This window comes from Myxocyprinus asiaticus, chromosome 24 (assembly GCF_019703515.2).
Source record: "Myxocyprinus asiaticus isolate MX2 ecotype Aquarium Trade chromosome 24, UBuf_Myxa_2, whole genome shotgun sequence".
Classification (NCBI taxonomy): Eukaryota; Metazoa; Chordata; class Actinopteri; order Cypriniformes; family Catostomidae; genus Myxocyprinus; species Myxocyprinus asiaticus.
In genome coordinates, this window is record NC_059367.1 from 25980953 (window position 1) to 26002733 (window position 21781).

Consider the following 21781-nt stretch of genomic DNA (forward strand, 5'->3'; position numbering starts at 1 on the left):
ACTAATTTGGCTTTCTACTGGCTGAATTATGGCACAGTTTTGGTTCAGTTCTGGCAAAAATTATCTGTACCAGATTTGGGCCATCATTCACTTTCTGAGCTGGGCTGCATTTCAGCTGTTTATCTGGGTCAAAGCTGTACCAAAGGAAATTTGCTGACTGCTGTGTCGAGCAGACTGAAATCAGTTACTGATACTGTAATATACTGATACTGTAAACATTCCCTTCATCAGATGGACTGGGACTGTTCCAGTGTGCTGACATTGGTCTTAGTATAGTGGAGCAATCAGTGACTGCAGATAAAGTGCTTTAGCATGTGCTAGACGGAAATGCTGTACTGTTATGAGCTGAGTATATCAAGATACTTTGGGCACCACAGCTGAAAATAACTCCTGGCCCAAATTTATCCAACTCTTTTTCTTGTTCTCTCTCTCTCCCTTTCCACAGTCTGTCATAAAGTAAACCTTCTGCCAAATGGGTGATAGTTCTGCAAAAATTTATCCTAGTACGAAAGACTGTCCTCCAATTTAGAGCTGAAGTGTGTCATTTCTGTGCCACTAACTGCTTTCCAGAACTCTTCCCCTGTCTTCCATGGACCCTTTTCACACGACTGCGTGGCACAAAGCAGAAGTCGTCAAAGTTGGCTAAACTTGAATGGCGGTGAATGGGGGACCACAACAAATGAAATTTTTGCTTACCCGTTTGCTCCAACAGCAAAATAAAAAATCCACGAGTATGCTTTCACAGCTTTGCAAAAGAAGATACAAATATAGAGCACTGGAAAACAGCAGTGAGAAGTGAGAAACAAGACAAATTTTCTGTCACTCCCTCAGGATCTGTGTTAGAAGCCTCATTGCAGCTGTGGTAACTGATTTTTTAAAACGTATTCTAGAGTAATGCAATACAAAGTACAATGTTCTAAATTTACAGTAAATATTTTGAAAATTGGAAATACACATTTTTTTGCTGCATTTACATTGTTAAAGAAGGCAGAAATGCATTATAATAGCTCTGTGAAAAGGGTCCATTTGTCGGTCAAGCAGATCATCCTGCACCATACTCCTCCCATTCCGAGTCAATGTTGCTGTGTCAGGCTGGTCGGGATACTCAACAAGAGCAATACTGAGAGGCCACGGAGACACAGTGTGTCCACTTTTCAGAGGAATCAATCCCTGAATGGTTTACTTATAACAAACTCTGCATATTAAGCTTGCACAGCAGACATTTTTTTACATCGATAAATTACACATTTTAACTTTAAAATTAAGATAGCTTAACAATGCAAGGACCTCTTGTCTAAGAGCCGATATATAGTTACTGCTCAAGTCTTTCACCTCATACTTCTATATCTAAGCTTCAGGTTTATCATGAAAAGCTGGAAACATTTTTTGCATTTCTTTAAAGTGCATATGTGGTAAGTATTTGGCAATCCCCTGCTGTACCTGCAGTGGCATCTGCCACAGACTGTCAGATATCTCAGGCATGTGAAGAGTCACATACTGCTGTTATCATGACATACCTACTGCATTTCATGTATATATGGACCGATCGTGTCCGTACAGTTCTCCAGTTGTGTTATTTCATTCTGATATTTCATGGATGCCAGCTTTGCATTCTTAAATAGCAGCACACATACATGCTTATATTGACAAATTTAGACACTGACTTTTAGCATTGCACAGACATATGACTGGACAAGATAACCTAAACATTTCTGGAATGTCAACACTCTCTTCCACCCTTCAGTTCTGCCTTAATAGTAGATCAATGCGAGGGAATGCAGAACAATCTGAGTAGCATGTGACTCTTTAGTATCTTGGCATCACACTGCCAAGAGCTGTACTCATACCACACGGCTTTGGCTTGAATGCAGTGTCTGTATCCTACAAGGCTATTCTGGGCCTGTTAGTTCATGTGCTCTCAGATCAGTACAGGTTACATAAAGAGCAGCCAATTGTAATCCAAGTGAGAAAGAACTGGCTCCTTTGGAATGGTACTGCTTTTTTAACAACAAGTACATTATGTTTATCTGTTTATAGGTGCCACAATACTGTTTAAGCATGCTTGTTTTGATTTATCCTTCATTACATGCTTAATTTTAAAATAGAGTAGAATGGACTCTTTATTGCCACATGACTGGGCTGGTGGAAATTGTTGTAGATACAGTTTTAATACATGCATTAGAGCCTATAGAAAAGGTTAGCATTGCATTAGCATCTTAAAACTGTGTGAATGTGCAAATATGCAGGTATGCATAAAGAACAAGTTTGAAAAAAGACTAGGGAAGATATCATATACAGTATATAAAGACTCACTGGGCACTTTATTAGGAACACCTGTACACCTAATTATTCATGAAGTTATCTAATCAGCCAAATGTGTGCCAGCGATGCAAAGCATAAAATCATGCATATACGGGTAAGGAGCTTCAGTTAATGTTCACATCAACCATCAGAATGGGGAAAAAATGTGATTTCAGTGATTTGGACCATGGCATGATTATTGGTGCCAGATGGGCTGGTTTGAGTATTTCTGTAACTGCTGATCTCCTGGGATTTTCACGCACAACAGTCTCCAGAGTTTACTCCGAATGGAGCCAAAACAAAAACAAAAAAACATCCAGTGTGCGGCAGTTCTGCAGATGGAAATTGATGAGAGAGGTCAACGGAAAATGGCCAGACTGGTTCGAGCAGACAGAAAAGCTACGGTAACTCAGATAACCACCCTGTACAAATGTAGTGAGCAGAATTGCATCTCAGAATGCACAACACATCAAACCTTGAGGCGGATAGGCAACAATAGCAGAAGACCACGTGGGGTACTTTATTAGGACCATTGTGTTAGTGAAGACTTTAAAGCTATTTCTGGCTTGAATATCTTTGAATGGCTTATGCACATTCATGCACATGCAAGCCTTAAATTCATAGAATTAATGTACCAAAATGACTGGACATCCGAAAATTTCATTCTAAAGGGCATTTGATTACAGTCATATTAAGTGTGAGGCAGCAGTTTCAGAATGATCTGCAAAAGAAAATCTTATATACAACTAAAATTCTATTTTCCTATCAGCAGATCTTATTGTTCCTGAGTCATTAGATCAGGAGAACACTATGTATGTGGCTGGTGAGTGTTAGTGGTAACATATGTCAGTACTACTGTCTGGGTTGAGTCAATAGCTGCAGGGCTAAAAAAAAAAAGGAGGGGCACATGTGTGCAACACAGCTGCAAAGTGGTTTTCAGAGTGAACTTTTTTTTCTGTGTTTTGAAGCCTTGTGCACCTGTGAACATAAAATGAAAAGACACAAAATGTTTTAATCAGAGGGGAGTAACAAGTCACTGCAGTTTGTATGGTGGTCAGTATTGTAGGGCTGAAACTTTGAAACAGCTCATTACTGCCTTGTGCATAGGGAAGTTTGGTGACCTTTTTCACTGCCGTTTCCTGAAAAGTTTCAACTTCACTGTGTGGTTTTCACAGAAGGTCTCTTGGTGTCTGAGAAAAACCATACGCTCTGGGCGGAAATATAATGAGAAATTTATTTCGTATTCAGAGCATGTGAGGGCCTGTCGCATGTGATCACATGCAGAGCACTCTCCGCTGAGCAGGTGACAAATGTCTGAGTTACTTGGATCATTCTGTTAATGCGATTCCACTGCATGGACCAAATGACCAGCAAGAGGAATGCAAAGACAAAACATGAAATATTACTGTAAATGAAGTGTCAAATCTGTCAGATATTTGAATGTAACTGAAGTAAGATTGTGTTGATTTGACACTGTCTTCTCCCAACAAACTGTAAAAAACACTTTGGCAAAGAAATTCGAACAATAAAGAAACTGCATTATCCAATTTCAGTAAATTCAATTAATAAACAAGCACCTACACAGAGTGGTTGACCAGGTCACTCATTCAGTTGGCAGCTACTCTGAAAGTCTTTCCTCTTTTAGTCTTAAGATAGCTATCTGAATTATGAGAAGACTCTGACGGTTGTGATGAAAAAGACAACAGGCTGTTCTATGATCATGTAATTTGAGATATAAAGGTTCACGACTGTTAACCCAAAACTAAACATTTTGACATAATTTACTTACCCTCATGTTGTCCCCATATGACTCTCTGTCTTTGTGGAATACAAAAGTAAATGTTTTGAAAGGGAGATGCAAAAGGTTAGCCTCAGTCACCATTCACTTTTATTACATCCTCTTTTTTTTTTTCATACAATGAAAATGAATGGTAACTGAGGCTAACATTCTGCATAACATCTCCTTTTGTCTTTCATGGAATAAAGAAAATCATACAGGTTTGGAACAACAAGAGAGTAAGTGATGACAGAATTTCCATTTTTGGTTAATGCACATACAAGAATATATCTGTCACTGATTGCTTTTTAATTGCTCTTTGTTTCATGTATTTAGGATGCTCCAGTAAATAGAAACAATGAGTCAATTCGCCCTTAATATTCCCCTAAATCGTAATTATCTAAATTTGGTTTAAGAGAAAAACAAACATCCAAGGTCAGAATACTACTGTATAGTTTTCTTTCAAAGAAAATGTTTTGTGGGTGTTTGATACTAGAATGACCATAAGGGGATCTCCATGATGATACATATGATGACTGTAACTGACCCAGCTTCTTGATTTCATTGCAATGTGTCAGTCAGCATATATTGATTCCTGTAGTTCAATTGGTAGAGCATGGTGCAAGCAATGCTAAGTTCATGGGTTTGATTCCTAGGGAACACACAAACTAATAAAATTTATATTCTGAATGCACTGTAAGTCACTTTGGATAAAAGCATCTGCCAAATGCAAACATTTTAATATATTTATCCAGTAATTAATATTATTTAAGTGCAAAAATCAATTAGAAATGGTAAGATTGTTATTATGAAACTGCTTTGTGAACTTGCTGTTGTTCTTTGTTTTAAAGAGCAGGTGTGTGCCGCTTTGTGTGCACACATTTATGCGCTTTGCAGAAATGCTCTCACGTCAGTTGACTTTTAAGCACTCGCAACAAAGACTTTTCATACTGAAATGCTCTTTCAAGTTCTGATACACTTGATACACAATGGTACACAACACCTGGTGCAGGTATCTACTGTTAGATGCATGCACCTCTTTTCAAATATTTCCAGTGATGTAATTTATTGTGAAAATCGAAGATTGCTGGTCAGCGTTACTAGAGATGAAAGATCAAACACACCACAAATGAGTATCTGTTTTACAGATAGGCTGGAACCCTTTCTCTTGTAAACCACAAACCACACGCATACAACGGCTGAGTAGAAATCGCCTTTTATGTTAGTAAAGAAAGTCAAGAAAGAAAAAGGTCTCCCATGTATTGGTGCTAATGCATTCCAAACTGTGAAAAGTCAATTTAACTGAACAATAGTAAAACAAAAAGCTTTGCATTATTAGATTTAAAATTTAGAATTGTCCTCAAACTGAAATGTTGAAATTATCATTGTAACCTTCAGTATGTGTTTGGTGAGTTGAGCTCAATTAGTCATTCAGTGGTTCTGACTCTACTCTGTCTCTGCTCCAAATAGAGGGTGCAAAACCTACACATGACAGAAGTCAGTGTGCATTTGCAAGCAGTCCTTTCAGTTGAGCAAGATGTTTAAAAAGAGCAGCTGGTGCATGGGTGGTGAAAGGTCAAGCAGAGCCTGGAAAGATGCCAGCTTCTCTAGAGCTGCTACCTTTCTCTCTCTCTTCCATGCAAACTCAGTTACTGATCTGCTATGATCTCCCTACACTGAATTTTTTTTAACAGTTTTTGTAATTGGGTGAAAGTAAGCGCATTGTTGCAAGCTGATAATATCTCAAAACAGACTTGGAAAGAAACATACCATCATTGCATTTTTAAAGCATTTATTTCAATTTTCAAAGATGTCTTTATGCATATTCGCCACAATTTAACATTGCATTGTGAATATTTGACAAAAATAAAGTACTTCATACACCAGCAAACAAGGAAAATCCATCTTTTTTTCCAATACAGCCAAAACTACAAGACAAGTTATTCTAGTGTCCATGTAATATTTTTCAGTCAACTTCCCAAGTGTCCATTCAACCACAAAACAATTAGTTCTTCAGTGTCACACTTCTTTAAAATCCATATCTTCGCATTCCTTATTCCAAGGCTTTTCACCTCCAACAATTTCATAAATGTGCTCTCACAGTCCACTAGTCCTCTATTGCCTCCACGATACCACCACAATAGACTTGAGTGGCATAAAAGACTTATCCATGCTCGTCCAAATAAGATTCTTAACTGCAGCTTTTTCAGGACGGCCAACTGTACGCTGGGACTGTCCACTTGTCTCTTCCCCTGTTTCAGGGTAATCCAGACAATATGTCAAAGCTTTTAGCTTTGAGCTGTGTACCTTCAGGACGGACGTCTTCACACCAAGTCTTCGACTTAAATTCCTGCTTCATTCATGAGAACATGCCAAAATGATCCCCCATCAGCGTTCTGGCAGAGTAATAGTAGGCAGCCATTCATAGACATTGCGACTCTCCTCACAAAACATGCCAAGTCTCTCAAGCGCAGAGTCCTTCAAAGAGTCGGCATTTGGGCTCTATGGAGAAACAGAAGAGAAGCAACATTAATATCATATGTAGATGCAGTGTAGGTGTGGACGAGGTGTAAATGTAGGTTTAGATGCAGTGTAGGTGTACATAATGCACTCACCGTTACAAGGATGCAGTGTGGGTCCTTAGGTTCCTCATCCTGGTCACTGCTCACGATGTCAGCAAGACAATCAATATCATTCACACGAACAATGTTGATGTCGTTGTCGAAGCAGAAGGCTTGGATGAGAGTGAAGTGGATCTGGAGGGCAATATCACATTCATACTCTTCATCCGTGGCCAGGACACAGAAAGCCACACTGTCCGGGTCACTAAGGTCACAGAGAACAAACAATGATTAGGGACCAGTTCAACATGCATACGAAAGGCAATACTATTACTTACCTAGTAAGCTTTGAAATAATACATAACAGATACTTACACATTCATGACTTGTGCAGACTCATACACCCCCACGGTAAGACAGTCCTGCTTTTTAGCGGAGACCAGGAGCTCCTTTAGTGCTGTTCCTGCAGTCTGCATTCTGGAGAACAAAACCGGCACATTAGCCCAAGTATGCTTTTTATAGCATTGTTAAAAACGTAAACAGAGAAAGTGGTAATAAACATTGTCAAATGAATAAGAAACGTACCTATCGCCAGTGGCTGCTATGTTGTCTTGTCCAGTAAATTCTTCAAAAGTCATTTTTTAAATCCAAGTTAAGTAGCTATATAATATATTAGTAAGTCTTTCCTCCGCTGGGAGCTTTGAGCGTGCGAGTGATGCGCAGTTAGGCGGTCGCTGGCTTATATAGAGGACCAACGGAGTGTCTCGACAGTGGGTGGATTTTCCGCTCATATCCGTTTCTGATTGGCCGGCACGGGTGTATGCCCATCTCTCTGATGCAAGCGCCTTTCCTGTAAACAGTCCACGTGGGTGTTTAAATATTACTCCATCAACACAAAGCACGGCGCGTGCTCTTTCTTTCTTACTGCACAGATTGCGTGCTTTTGGGTAAAAACTGTGTTAAGTTGTTATTGGTCCATGTTTGCAGAATGGGTGTTTCTTCAACTATGGGCACATTTAGCCTTACTGAATTTTTTCCACACTCTTGCTAGTTTATTTAATTCGTTTATTAACAATGTCCAACGGTGTTTGTACATTTAAGGAGATTTATGTAATTTTTTCTGAAATGATTAAACATTTCCCATCAGCATCCTTTCCACCTTATCTCAAATTCTGTATTGTGTTTAAAGGAATAATTCACCCAAAAATGAAACTTCTCTCATCATTTACTCACCCTCATGCCATCCCAGATGTGTATTACTTTCTTCTGCAGAACACAAACAAAGATATTTAGAAGAATGTCTCAGCTCTGTAGGTCATTCAATGCAAGTGAATGGTGACCAGAACTTTGAAGCGCCAAAAATCACATAAAAGTAGCATAAAAGTAATCAAATCAAATCACTTTTATTGTCACACAGCCATATACACAAGTGCAATGGTGTGTGAAATTCTTGGGTGCAGTTCTGATCAACATAGCAGTCGTGACAGTGATGAGACATATACCAATTTACAATAACATCAAATTAACACAACACAATTTAAAGTCATAATGTGGTAAGCAAACTGCAATAGGTCTAGAGAGAGAGGCAGCACAGAGCAGATGTAATCTCTGATTAGTCTCTCAAAGCATTTGCTGATGATGGGGGTCAGAGCAACAGGACGCCAGTTATTTAAGCAAGTGATTTTTGATTGCTTTGGAACAGGCACAACGGTGGATGTTTTGTAGCATGTGGGGACTACAGACAAAGAGAGGGAAAGGTTGAAAATTCACCCGTCAGAAGGATCGGGTTACATCCGCTACAGAGACGGAGAGTGAACTTACCTCCGTAGCTTCGGCCGCGAGAGCTCTTTCCGCGAGGGCAGTGTTATTTCCCTCAAAACGAGCATAAAAAGTATTTAGCTCATCCGGGAGAGAGGCAGTGGTGTTCATGGCGGAGTTTTTATTCCCTTTAAAGTCCGTGATGATGTTAATTCCCTGCCACATGCTTCTAGAGTTGGTGGTGTTAAACTGTCCTTCAATCTTGTTCCTATACTGGCATTTTGTTGTTTCGGAGGGCATAACTGGCTTGTTTATGCTCCTCCAAGTTCCCGGAATTAAAAGCGGAGGTCCGCACATTAAGTGCCGTGCGAACATCGCTATTAATCCATGGCTTCTGGTTCAGATAGATCCGTGTTGTTCTGGTCGGAATGACGTCCTCTACGCACTTTCTGATGAAACACATTACGCTATCAGCGTAAAGCTCGATGTCATCATCAGAGGCGGACCGGAACATCTCCCAGTCCAGTGTGATCAAAACAGTCCTGTAGCGTAGAATCTGACTGGTCCGACCAGCACTGGATCGTTCTGAGAGTGGGTGCTTCCTGTTTCAGTTTCTGCCTGTAAGCAGGCAGTAATCTTAACAGTTTTAATCCGTAGTTTTAATCTGTAAAACTACAGTGGTTTAATCCATGTCTTCTGAAGTGATCCAATAGATTTTGGGTGAGAACAGACCAAAACATATTTCCTTTTTCACTATTAATCTTGCCATTGCTGTTTCTAGGCACGATCATGATTTTAAGATCGATTACACCTCCTAGTGCTTGATACATGCACAGAGTACTAGATGGCGCTATAGGAAATGTAATCCAGCTTAAAATCATGATTGCCAAGGAGACTGCAGATGTCAAGATTTATAGTGAAAAAGGAGTTATATTTTGGTCTGTTCTCACCCAGAATGATTGGATCGCTTCCGAAGACAATTATCCCTATGTCCCCCCAAGCGCGAGTGAAGCAAACAGTCAGATTGTATCACGGTAACCCTAACCCTAATGCAATGTGCTTGAATGAAAGATATGCATTGACAGTAGACACGCGCAACACACGCAAGAACACACATGCGCACGAACCCCCCAACCCCCCTACTCCTGTCGACAACCTGCCCCTTCGTTGTATGTCATTGCCCCCCTAAAGTACCCGTTCTAGATCTGGGTCTGTGGATTAAACCACTGGAGTCTTTTGGATTACTTTTATGCTGCCTTTATATGCTTTTTGGATCTTCAAAGTTCTGGCCACCATTCACTTGTATTGTATGGACCTACAGAGCCGAAATATTATTCTAAAAATCTTAATTTGTGTTCAACAGAAGAAAAAAGTCTTACACATCTAGGATGGCATGAGGGTGAGTAAATTACGAGAAAATTTTCATTTTTGGGTGAACTATTCCTTTAACAGAATTCAGTATTGGAAATTACATTTTAACGTTTTTGAAATAAAATACCAGACTCCTTTGTCTTGCTAAGTCTAATTTCCTGTCTTACATTTCATGTATCATAAATATACACAATTAAAAATATTTTTACACTTTTTGCATAATTTGGCCAATTTACAGAGAGAGAGAGAGAGAGAGAGAGAGAGAGAGAGAGAGAGAGAGAGAGAGAGAGAGAGAGAAACAATATAAATGGGAAAATGTTTTGGTGTGTTGGAAACTACACCACAACAGTGCGACAGTCGTAATGGATACAAATCATCTTCACACAATATATACTTACATAGTTTATTTTTATTCCACTCTTTGTCACAAAAGTGCCTGAAGTTAAATGAACCCCCAAAAATGCCAGAATCAGTGTTTTAACTGCAAACCCACACCACCAACACACATGCGCACAGACACGCGCACAAAGCCTGCTGCGAGTGAGACGCACGCCACTCGTTTGCATTTGTAAAGGAGTCATCCTAATTTACGCTATAAGGGCAGGGTATAATAACCTCGTGTTCCACCTGCCCCTGCCTTTGTAACCCCCTGCAGGAAGTGTGTGTCCCAATGGGACCATAAGCCAACAACTTTTGTTTCTACTTGAAAGGCGCGGACTGGCCATTGGGAGAACCGGGACTTTTCCAGGTGGGCCGTCCGCGAAATGGGGCCGCATGGGCCGCCGCGTTATGCAGAGCGCGCCACAAGACGGCGCCACGATAAGCGGAAGGGGACTGCGATATGCAGAAAAGGACAGTTTTGGGCCAGTTTCTATGTAAAATCCCGGGCCGAATCCGCCCCTGCTACTTGAAGTGAGTAGGCTCAATGCAGTGGTGTAGTAGTGTCTGAAGAGGTGGTCATACTATGAATAAATGCACCCCTTTAGAGAGAATCTCTGTACGCTCTGTACAATATATATATATATATATTCACTTGTATTGTATGGACAGAGCCGAAATATTATTCTAAAAATCTTAATTTGTGTTCAACAGAAGAAAAAAGAAAAATCAGACAGGTGTCTGATTAAAATAATTAATCATGGATAATTTCTGATTCTAAAAGTTTCAGAAAGAGTCTGCTTATAATTTGTAGGCATTCATCTTAAAGTATTTTTTAGCATTTTAATTAAGTAGGATTATTCTAATTATTTTAATATTTCTTATTTTAAATTAATTTTAAGTCATCTTAAGCCCCCCTTGGAAGTGTGCTGAGGCCCCCTAGTGGTTCCCGGCCCCCTGGTTGAGAACCACTGCCCTAGACTACACTACTGGCATAAATAGCCTACATATTAATGTCGTGATGAACTCCACCCTTAAATCTGTGGTTTAGCTCTTAATACCACGTTTAACAAAAAGTCAAAAATGGTTGGCAACATTATTCCCGTAAATAGAAAATTATAAAGTATAAATAAATAAAAAAAAGCCAATTCGCTGTATCATAAAACTAGCCTACATCTTGTACTTACGGCCTAGAAACTAATTATGTATGCAGTAGTATAAACTGATGCCTATTTGCTACTTAAAGAGACACCTGACATAATCTCTACTAATATGACATACACTTTGCTTGCAGCAATAAAATAAGCATTGAGATTTGTAGTGTGCAAGGCGCCATCTAGCGGTGGTGGCCGAGTGATTCACGCTGAAGAGAGATACAGGACTCGCTTGCTCATCATCTTAAATAGCACTGGTGATTATTTGCTCATGTAAGACACCCCACGAATTAATGCAAGTGAAATGAAACCCGCCGGGTATTGATAAATGATACCACAGTAAAACTGTACAACTGATGACTGAGATGGAATGAACTAGTTTTATTGTTACATCAAAATTCTACCAGTGCTGAACTATTAATCGTAGTGTTCTGGAGACATCTACTGGTACAAAATGGAAATGACACAAAATGGAAAAAACAATCCTTTCATCAACATCACTAAGATATTTCAGCTATACATACATTTTCTGGTTTATACTCGGTTATTGAAAAATCAAGGATTTTTTGTTTTGTTTTATAGATTTATATTATACTAAACAATATATTTTACATTATGAATATGAACTGCATAATTCATGACGTTTGTTTTGTGTGCTCTACATTGCAACAAATGTTTGAGAGGTTATCAGAAATAGGTACAGATTTACTTCTCAGTTTTGTATTTTGTTCAGAGCATTTGCATTTAAGTTAGACAGGTTAATTGCGTGTACTATGGGTACATTTGTGTTGACTGGCACATCTAGAGCAGCTTAAAGAGGACATGTCTGGTCTAATAACAGGCTTGTACTCCCATTGTTTTTTAAATTAGTGCCATCATCATATTTAGAATCATCAATTATTAGATGTAAAGAATAAGATAAACTGCATTCATTTACTTAATATTTATTGTCCAATTTTTATTGTGTGATGCATGTCGAAAACTTAGAAAATGGATCATAGTCTTATAGTAAACTGATCCTTTTTAATCAATGTGCTCAGTAACATGATCAAGACAGAAATTAACATCTTATGGACGTTCCATGTTTACAGATACATCAGTGCATCATATTATGATATCAAAGACTGAAAGCAATCAACAGGTAAATAAAAAAAGACTACAAAAAAGAAACTTTTAAGAGACAAAATATCAACATTGAAAATTACATTAAAATGTGTATCTGACACAGAATGTCATGACATTTCTTTTATATATATTGTATTTACACACACATAAACACTATATTATTATTGTCTGTATATGTGCAACACTTTACCCCCTCTAAAAGATACATTTTAGCCAAAATTTACAGCAGTTTAATGGAAGGTGTTTTAAGCTACAAAAAAAAATGTACAATGAGAGCAAAAAAAGCAAGCTTTTACAAAGAAAAGTTGCTTATCCCTTTTCTAAACAGACTGCTATATCACCATGACTGATTTTTATTCCGTAGTGGAATCTCTAAGCAACTGGCTCCCTTTCTACAAGGGAAAATAATATTCTAATAGATGCCCTACATTGGGTAGACACACGAATACATTTCCTGAATGTATCTAAACTCAAAATGGACACAATGCAGAGTTGAAGATGATCAAATTCCTTCACCTTTCCATTGAAAGAGAATCGTAATTTGTGCAGATTAAAACGGACAATAACATCCAAATAAATGACTAGGTACAATGAAAGTGCTATTAAAGTATAACAGTAGATCCATATAAAAAAAATTGACAAAATGGTCAGACTGAAATGGCTCTAATAATGTTTTTATCTAAAACAACAGTGTTGTTTTAGATGATGAACTTTTATGTGCTTTCCTACATTTCATCAGAGCGGTGCTGCTGTATAATAACTGATGTGGGTTTCTGCTCTATCCAGCTTTCCTTGGTTTTGCTCTGCCCATTGTAGATTACCGGAGCTGCCGCTGAGCTTCTGTGGGACTCTGAGAGAGCTCCGTCTGCTTTGAGATCTGATTGGGCAGGAGTGGGGAAGTCAGAGGATGAGTTGCTGTTTACACCAGACTCTGAGTCCGACTGCTCAACCCGCTGGTAGTCAGGTGTATGGTTCTGACCGCCTGACAGCAGCACCTGGTTACTTTCCACTGTGGCCAGAAGGACATCCTGATCTGGCACTTCTTTAGCAAGCGTGGATACAATGTCATCTTTCACGAAGGCTGGATAAGACTGCAGGGCTCGGGACATCCCTAGAATGGAGCAGAAAGCCATATTGTTTACTAAACACTCTTGTGCGTCCACATGCATGGACGTTGTATTTTGGCTTCTCTATACGCAATGTAGAATTTAAATTCATTTAAACCAACTGATCTCAGTTCAGGAGACTCTGTGCTGTCAGTAAAGGGTTAAACTTTCGACATGAGGAGTCATGTGACAAATCAACATGGCTCCGACCACAGCAGAGTTTGTCTTTGGGAGAAATGCCAACAAAACTACATCTGGTAAGAAATCTAATTAAGTTTTTACATTGAAACCTGTTTGAGTCCAAAAATAAGAGTCTCTAGTTTCATCCGATGAGCAATTTTTAAAATTTGAGAGATTTTTCGCAAAATGCCACAATGCTAAACACAATGTACACGAATGTGTACTTTAGCGCATTTTTTCCTTAATCATATATTTACTGTGCACTATCACATTGAGAATCAGTGGGTTCATCCAAAAGCTGAAAAATGTTGCTTTCTTTATATAAAGTTTTGAACTGTTCTGAGACCAGTGCAGATAGACAGCAGACTGCAGATTAAGTCATTTACTAAACAGGGAGCAAGGGAGCATCCTATAGCTCTCTATGCAGCTAAGTGCATTCAATCCAAACTTCCTGTCAAAAGTTCAGTTTCAGGATTCAGATGATGTTTGGACCACTCAACATGCTTGGCAGACATGGGACAATGGTAATCAGTAGATTCTGAGTTTATCATGTATAATTTTATTTGAACACGGTTGGTAGTGATTGGATAATGCTGGCCATTACTTTGAATCAGAATTATTTATGCTAATTTCTGATGTAATGTCTGTAAAGTCTCAAAAACACAAATAACCAACACTTCTGGAAACATAATAAACAATTTGATTAAACAAAATCTGACTTTCTTTAGCTTGGTATTATTTTAAATTTCACAATTGAGTCCTACTGTCCACATATGTTGCCATCAATTTTTAGGAAAATGATTTGCTCGGTCACGCTCAGGTCTCAGGAGGAAACTGCCCTAAAAAGCCTGAAAAAAAAGCCCTAAAAATAATTACTGTAGAAGATCGTCTGAATCGGTTTTCTCTGAATCTGAGCCAAACACATCAGTCACAGGACAGATCATAGTCTAGGAGACTTAATTCAATTTTGGCAAGTTAGTTTATGCGTTTTACCTTTGCAGGGCAGTATAGTAATATAGTATATATTACATAATGGTTATCTAAAAACAATAGGAATATCACAATTGGAGTCACTCGCCACTGAAAAGAGACAGTAGAATCTGCCTTCAATGTAGGCGCAAGAACAATGGGAACACAAACATATTTAGTGCTCACCTGTTGATGACGTATACAGATCTTTCTGTCCACTGCTGCCAAAAGGATTGACTGAGGGAAAGATGATCAAACAGAAAGAAAGCAGGAATACCTGGAAAAATTAAAACATAGAAGGTCAAGAAACACATCTTACTTTCTCTGCCATCGTATTTATGTAAAACAGAAAGATTACTCTTAATACTTTCCATTCCTTTTATGAATAATAAATAGGTGGGGATTAAGACCCATTTCTCATGCCGTGCCCTGATGGATAAAAATGCTCACCATAATACAAGTGCTGGTTGTGGTGGTTTTCATTGTGGACATTTTCACCAAAGCCTGCAGTTTTCTTAGCTGTTCAATAAGGGACCTTAACATAAAAAAAAATAAAAAAAACCTTCTTACCTTCAATAACATTAATTAATGAATAGATGGATGTTGTGATGAGTCTACTGAATATGATTTGTGTACTGTTACACATGATGAAAGCTTACATGTTTTGCTTTTGAAGCATCTCAACCTTCTTTTGTAATTCCTGGTTGTGAGCAGTGCAGATCGCAACCCTACAGAACACACAATATATTTATTTAAATCAAAAGTAATTTAAACAAAATAAAATCACAAAAGACATTATGATTGCCATTGGTTTCAAGAGAAAGCATGGCATTGGTGCTAACCTGTTCTCTAATCCATCAACATAAACTTTCTTCTTCTTGCGACTCTCCTGAGCAGACTGCTTGTTACGGATCTTCCTCCTCACTCTCTTTAGGGTCCGCTCCTCTGCCTAAAGAATCACAGCATTTCCTTTAACATTATCATGCTAAGTTCATCTAATAAACACATCATTCAGTATGAAATCATCCTGGCTTTGAAACCGGAGGGATATACCAATCTATTTACCTTTGTAAGAGGCATGTGAGCTGGAATAGTAGCGCCTTCTTTTGCCAAAAGTCTTCTCTCCTCATCAGTCAAAACGATCTCTTTGAACTGGAACTGAAGACAAAAAAATATTACAATCACATTACGTCCAAGATAGCTGTCATGGTAAAACCAAGCTGTTGTTATCTGATTTTATTTGTGTATTGTTTACCTGGTTGTCTAGTTTGCAGCTATGTGTTGAATCTTCAATTGTGAGTGAGCAGGGCAGCTCATTGGAGAAGTCCTCTGTCATATCAACATCCAAATCATCTGAAAGGAGGAAATAAAACTTGTACGTGGCACTTAAATCAACCCCGTCAATTGCCCTGTCAAGGTAACACTTTACAATAAGGTTCCACTCATTAACATTAGTTAATGCATTAGGTATCATGAACTAACAATGAACCATATATATATATATATATATATATATATATATATATATATATATATATATATATATATATATATATTTTTTTTTTTTTTTACAGCATTTAGTAATCTTAGTTAATGTTTATGTATAATAATACATTTGAACAATAGTTCACTAATGTTAACATATACAACTTTTGATTTACAAAAATATATTATTTGTTGAAATATGCATTAACTTTAACATTAATAAATTAATTTAATTAATAAATGCTGTAAAAGTATTGTCCATTGTTAGTTTATGTTAACTAATGTTATTAATGTTGACAAATGGAACCTTATTGTAAAGTGTTACCGAAAAAAAAGTTTGCAACTACTGTATTAATTCCCTCATCTAGTAAGTTTAATTTACCCCTACCAAGTCTATGTTATAGTTTAAGAATCCCTTAACGGTTTATTACTAATCAAAGCACAAACAACACATACCAACATCTATGAAGACATCTGAATCAGGGTTCTCTGAGCGGACACTCAGCAGAGCATCAGTGTCCTGCTGGAGGGTGTAGCAGTGGTCTGTCTGCACCACCTGGGCCTCGTAGCTCTCTGTCACACACTCGGGATACGGCAAGGAATCGAAGCCTGGACTGGGGACGGTGTCTATCTCACTGCCATCGTGTGGACTCTGGCAGTGAGGAGGGGTGGTGTCCTCTGAGATGCCACTGTCACTGCCGTGAGGAGAGTGAGACAGGCAGTTGACAGACAGACCATCCTTGTCGTCACCCAGAAGACTGCTGAGAAAGTCCTCTGTATCCATTCCACTAAGCATCTGCAACAATAAAAGCTTTTGTAAATACTATCTACTCTACCTGTCTGTCTATCTCAGTGGCATTTTCTCAGAGGAGGCAAGGGAGGCAAAAAAATTTGGATGAGAAAAATAATTGACGGTAAATCGACCAGCCCGTCATGCTCGCAGCGGATCCGCAGATCTTGAAATGACTTGAAACAGAACATGAAATGGTCTGTAAGTCGGTTTTAGTGAGAACTTCTGTTCATTTAAAGGCGCACTTCCATGTGATTATGACACCTGGTGTAAATTATCCAAAAAATAAGGTGACTATTAAAAATAATTGCCAGACAACAATTAAAAGTAATAAATACTTGAAATATGCTTGTTGCTGTAATTGTAAGTACTATTTTTGTTGCAAAGTAGAAAAAAAAAAAATAGAACACATGAACGTAATTTTTTTATTATAATATTTGACCTGGTTTACTAAATGGTCTGTAATTATGAGCATACAAAACATTATAGTACTGAATGCTTGTTAATATCTCTTTCCATACAGAAATCTAATATATGGCCATGAACATTTAAACTATGGTTTATATATTTGGTCACACATATTCAAATTCCACTTTGATTTGGGAAAATATATGGTACATACATGAACAGTCACTTCTTTGTACTATTTTGAAATACATGCTCAAGAATGCTACTTTTTATATCAGTGAAAACCATACATGAAAATACATGTGTTTTACATATATTGTGATATATATGATTTCTGTATGGGTCTCGCCTGAAAACTAGGTAAACGTCAAACGGAACTGAAATATGAATTTACACTGGACTCAAAAAATTAAACCATGAAATGTCACTCTGCCTCCTCATTTCAAAAGTCCACCACATGCCACTGCATATGTAATAAATAAGTATCAATACTATAATAAATATTGATGTAGATGCATGCTCTTAAAAAAAAATAAAAAATAAAATAAAAAAATAATATATATATATATATATATATATATATATATATATATATATAATAGAATAGAAGAACAGGGAGCCCTGCAACAGATGGCATGGCCCTCACAAAATCCCCCACTGAACATCGGGTCAATCTGGGATTACACGAAAAGACAGAAATAATTGAGACAGCCTAAATAAATAAAAAGAACTGTGGCGAATTCTCCAAGAAGCTTGGAACATCCTATCTGCCAACAACCAAGAAAAACTGTGTCCAGGTGTTAGTAGGAGAATTGGTGCTGTTTTAAAGGCAAAAGTGTTCACACCAAATATTGATTTAGCTCTTTTTCTGTTTACTGGACTTTGTATGACGTTAATTGATAAATGAAAACTATTTATGTCATTATTTTTTGAAGAAATCCTCACTTTGTTAAACGTAAGAAATATGATATAGTGTTTCTTCAAGAAATGCATCTTTCCCCGCAGGAAGCTGAAAAATTTGGGAAGATATGGGGTGGACATATTTTCTTTAGTGCTGGCTCAATTAAGAGCAGGGGAGTCATTACATTGATAAGTAAGCATCTACAATTCAAAGGTCTCAAACAGATTAATGATAAATTAGGAAGAGTCATTATTGTTTTAGCAGACATTCAGGGGCAAAGTTGATTTTGGCTAATATTTACTTTTTTTATTTATTGTTTTATTATTTATTTTTTTACTTATGTGTGTACATGCTCATGTGACCACGGGAGTGTTTGTTGGGGGTCGGGGGTAGTGGTAGTGGTAGTGGTGGGGATTAAATGTTAAATGTTGATTCCATGTACAGTTGTGCTCAAAAGTTTGCATACCCTGGCAGAAATTGTGAAATTTTGGCATTGATTTTGAAAATATGACTGATCATGCAAAAAGTATTTTATTTAAGGATAGTGATCATATGAAGCCATTTATTATCACATAGTTGTTTGGCTTTTTTTAAATCATAATGATAACAGAAATCACCCAAATGGCCCTGATCAAAAGTTCACATACCCTTGAATGTTTGGCCTTGTTACAGACACACAAGGTGACACACACAGGTTTAAATGGCAATTAAAGGTTAATTTCCCACACCTGTGGCTTTTTAAATTGCAATTAGTGCCTGTGTATAAATAGTCAATGAGTTTGTTAGCTCTCACATGGATGCTCTGAGCAGGCTAGATACTGAGCCATGGGGAGCAGAAAAGAACTGTCAAAAGACCTGCATAACAAGGTAATTGAACTTTATAAAGATGGAAAAGGATATAAAAAGATATCCAAAGCCTTGAAAATGCCAGTCAGAACTGTTCAATCACTTATTAAGAAGTGGAAAATTCGGGGATCTCTTGATACCAAGCCAAGGTCAGGTAGACCAAGAAAGATTTCAGCCACAACTGCCAGAAGAATTGTTTGGGATACAAAGAAAAACCCACAGGTAACCTCAGGAGAAATACAGTCTGCTCTGGAAAAAGACAGTGTGGTTGTTTCAAGGAGCACAATACGACGATACTTGAACAAAAATGAGCTGCATGGTCAAGTTGCCAGAAAGAAGCCTTTACTGTGCCAATGCCACAAAAAAACCTGATTACAATATGCCCGACAACACCTTGACACACCTCACAGCTTCTGGCACACCGTAATTTGGAGTGACGAGACCAAAATAGAGCTTTATGATCACAACCATAAGTGCTATGTTTGGAGAGGGGTCAACAAGGCCTATAGTGAAAACAATACCATCCCCACTGTGAAGCATGTTGGTGGCTCACTGGTGATGTTTGGGGGGGCACAGGGAATCTTGTGAAAATTGATGGCAAGTTGAATGCAGCATGTTATCAGAAAATACTGGCAGATAATTTGCATTCTTCTGCACGAAAGCTGCGCATGGGACTCTCTTGGACTTTCCAGCACGACAATGACCCAAAGCACAAGGCCAAGTTGACTCTCCAGTGGTTACAGCATCAAAAGGTTCTGGAGTGGCCATCACAGTCTCCTGACCTTAATATCATCGAGCCACTCTGGGGAGATCTCAAAACGGTTCATGCAAGACGACCAAAGACTTTGCATGACCTGGAGGCATTTTGCCAAGACGAATGGGCAGCTACACCACCTGCAAGAATTTGGGGCCTCATAGACAACTATTACAAAAGACTGCACGCTGTCATTGATGCTTAAGGGGGCAATACACAGTATTAAGAACTAAGGGTATGCAGACTTTTGAACAGGGGTCATTTAATTTTTTTCTTTGTTGCCATGTTTTGTTTTATGATTGTGCCATTCTGTTATAACCTACAGTTGAATATGAATCCCATAAGAAATAAAAGAAATGTGTTTTGCCAGCTCACTCATGTTTTCTTTAAAAATGGTACATATATTACCAATTCTCCAAGGGTATGCAAACTTTTGAGCACAACTGTATATATGTTTTGTTTCTCATGTTTTCTGTGTGAATCAATAAAAATGTTAATCACACACACACACACACAAACAAAAATAAATCCTCACTTTGAATATATATGTTTATATAAACCTGCTAACAGAAGCTGCTTTTTGTTTGAAATTACTTAAAGTGAAGGTGACATACATCTTGCTCTGAAAGCAAATTGTCCAGCAAGTTATTCGCCTCTGCGAGGAACAGATCACTGGATCCATGGTTTTCATCTGGGAAAATTAGACCAAGCAGGTCTGCATTATCCATATCCTCACTCACTGACATCTGAAAGAGATTTAGATACTGTAGTACAAATCAAGAGACAGATAACATGCAGCAGCAGCAGCAGGATAGATCCGCAGTGATACTGCGCACTGACAGCTCGATCAAGTTCAGCCCCGCCCACTAATCACATGACTGGATTCTTTCTTAAACACAACACAAAAGACAACTTTACAAATTTACAGGATTTACAATCTAGCGTATATCATAGCATAGGTCACACACATAAAACGAGTCCACTGTGATCAATAGTTCTGAAGCCTATTAAAATCAACAGGAAGGGCTTACTGTAACACTATAACAATTGCTTAAAGCATCTAAAGGTTACTTATTCTAAATTCGAATGTTACGTTTAATATATAATAATTATAATAATCGCAATAGAACCATATCAATAACTATATACGTGGAATACATTACATCAACTAAATAATATCTGGTAAAGCATGTGGCAGGTTTGACGTTTGACAGCTTAGCAAAAAATACATTGTGATTAAATGCGAAGATTCTGCTGAGGAACTTCAAAATCAACGACTCAGAAAGGCGGTAAAATAAACGCTTACCTCTTTTTGATCGTATACCGAAACAAGATACGTTGACATACACAAAAAATAGGAAATCTCTTCTCTCTTTGTGTTGCAGTCCTTTTCCCGATGAAATCACCCTCCAACGAGGCAAAAATTACGTCACTACGTAAAGGCGAGGTAGCTCTGGCACATGTGGGCACGTCTTCTTCGCAAAGCTCCTTGGGAAATGTAGTTTAGTGCTTCATACCTCGAATTAGCCAAATAAGTGTGTATTTTTGCAAGATTTTACATGTGAAATCTGAATTGTAATTTGCAAGTTTAATTTAGAAATTCTATAAAATTTACAGTAAGTTATTTGAAAACAAAATTGTGTTATCGGCTGGCATTATGTATACACAAAAGGTAAAAGACTAAACGTGTTGTTAACTTTTGTAGTGGTATATTATGATATTATTACTGTATATATTCCACACTATTCCATGGAATATTGTCCTACTACTCATGTCTGTCTGCCTGTTACATTGTTTATTATTCATGGGAAGCTTATATCATTTAGTGTCTAATTCAGTCCTCTAGGTATATTTTAATATATGAAAAATAGTGTTAAAATATAGGTTAAAATAATAATATGAAATATAAATTATCAA

General features: G+C 37.8%; 2 protein-coding genes across 2 annotated transcripts; both read right to left on the bottom strand.

Annotated features, from left to right (window-relative positions):
* Nucleotides 1–5853: 5853 nt before the first annotated feature.
* Nucleotides 5854–7348, bottom strand: LOC127414802 (growth arrest and DNA damage-inducible protein GADD45 gamma-like). The gene is made up of 4 exons (XM_051653124.1): nucleotides 7225–7348; nucleotides 7015–7116; nucleotides 6694–6904; nucleotides 5854–6580 (listed from the first exon to the last, which is right to left on the bottom strand). Exons 1-4 carry the CDS (start codon nucleotides 7275–7277, stop codon nucleotides 6467–6469), a joined length of 480 nt encoding a protein of 159 aa, XP_051509084.1. The 5' UTR covers nucleotides 7278–7348; the 3' UTR covers nucleotides 5854–6466.
* A 4955-nt stretch (nucleotides 7349–12303) lies between these two features.
* LOC127415145 (cyclic AMP-responsive element-binding protein 3-like protein 4) lies at nucleotides 12304–21316 on the bottom strand. The gene is made up of 10 exons (XM_051653731.1): nucleotides 21171–21316; nucleotides 20479–20610; nucleotides 16622–16961; nucleotides 15936–16033; nucleotides 15746–15838; nucleotides 15523–15629; nucleotides 15340–15408; nucleotides 15131–15215; nucleotides 14867–14957; nucleotides 12304–13536 (listed from the first exon to the last, which is right to left on the bottom strand). Exons 1-10 carry the CDS (start codon nucleotides 21207–21209, stop codon nucleotides 13151–13153), a joined length of 1440 nt encoding a protein of 479 aa, XP_051509691.1. The 5' UTR covers nucleotides 21210–21316; the 3' UTR covers nucleotides 12304–13150.
* Nucleotides 21317–21781: the final 465 nt, after the last annotated feature.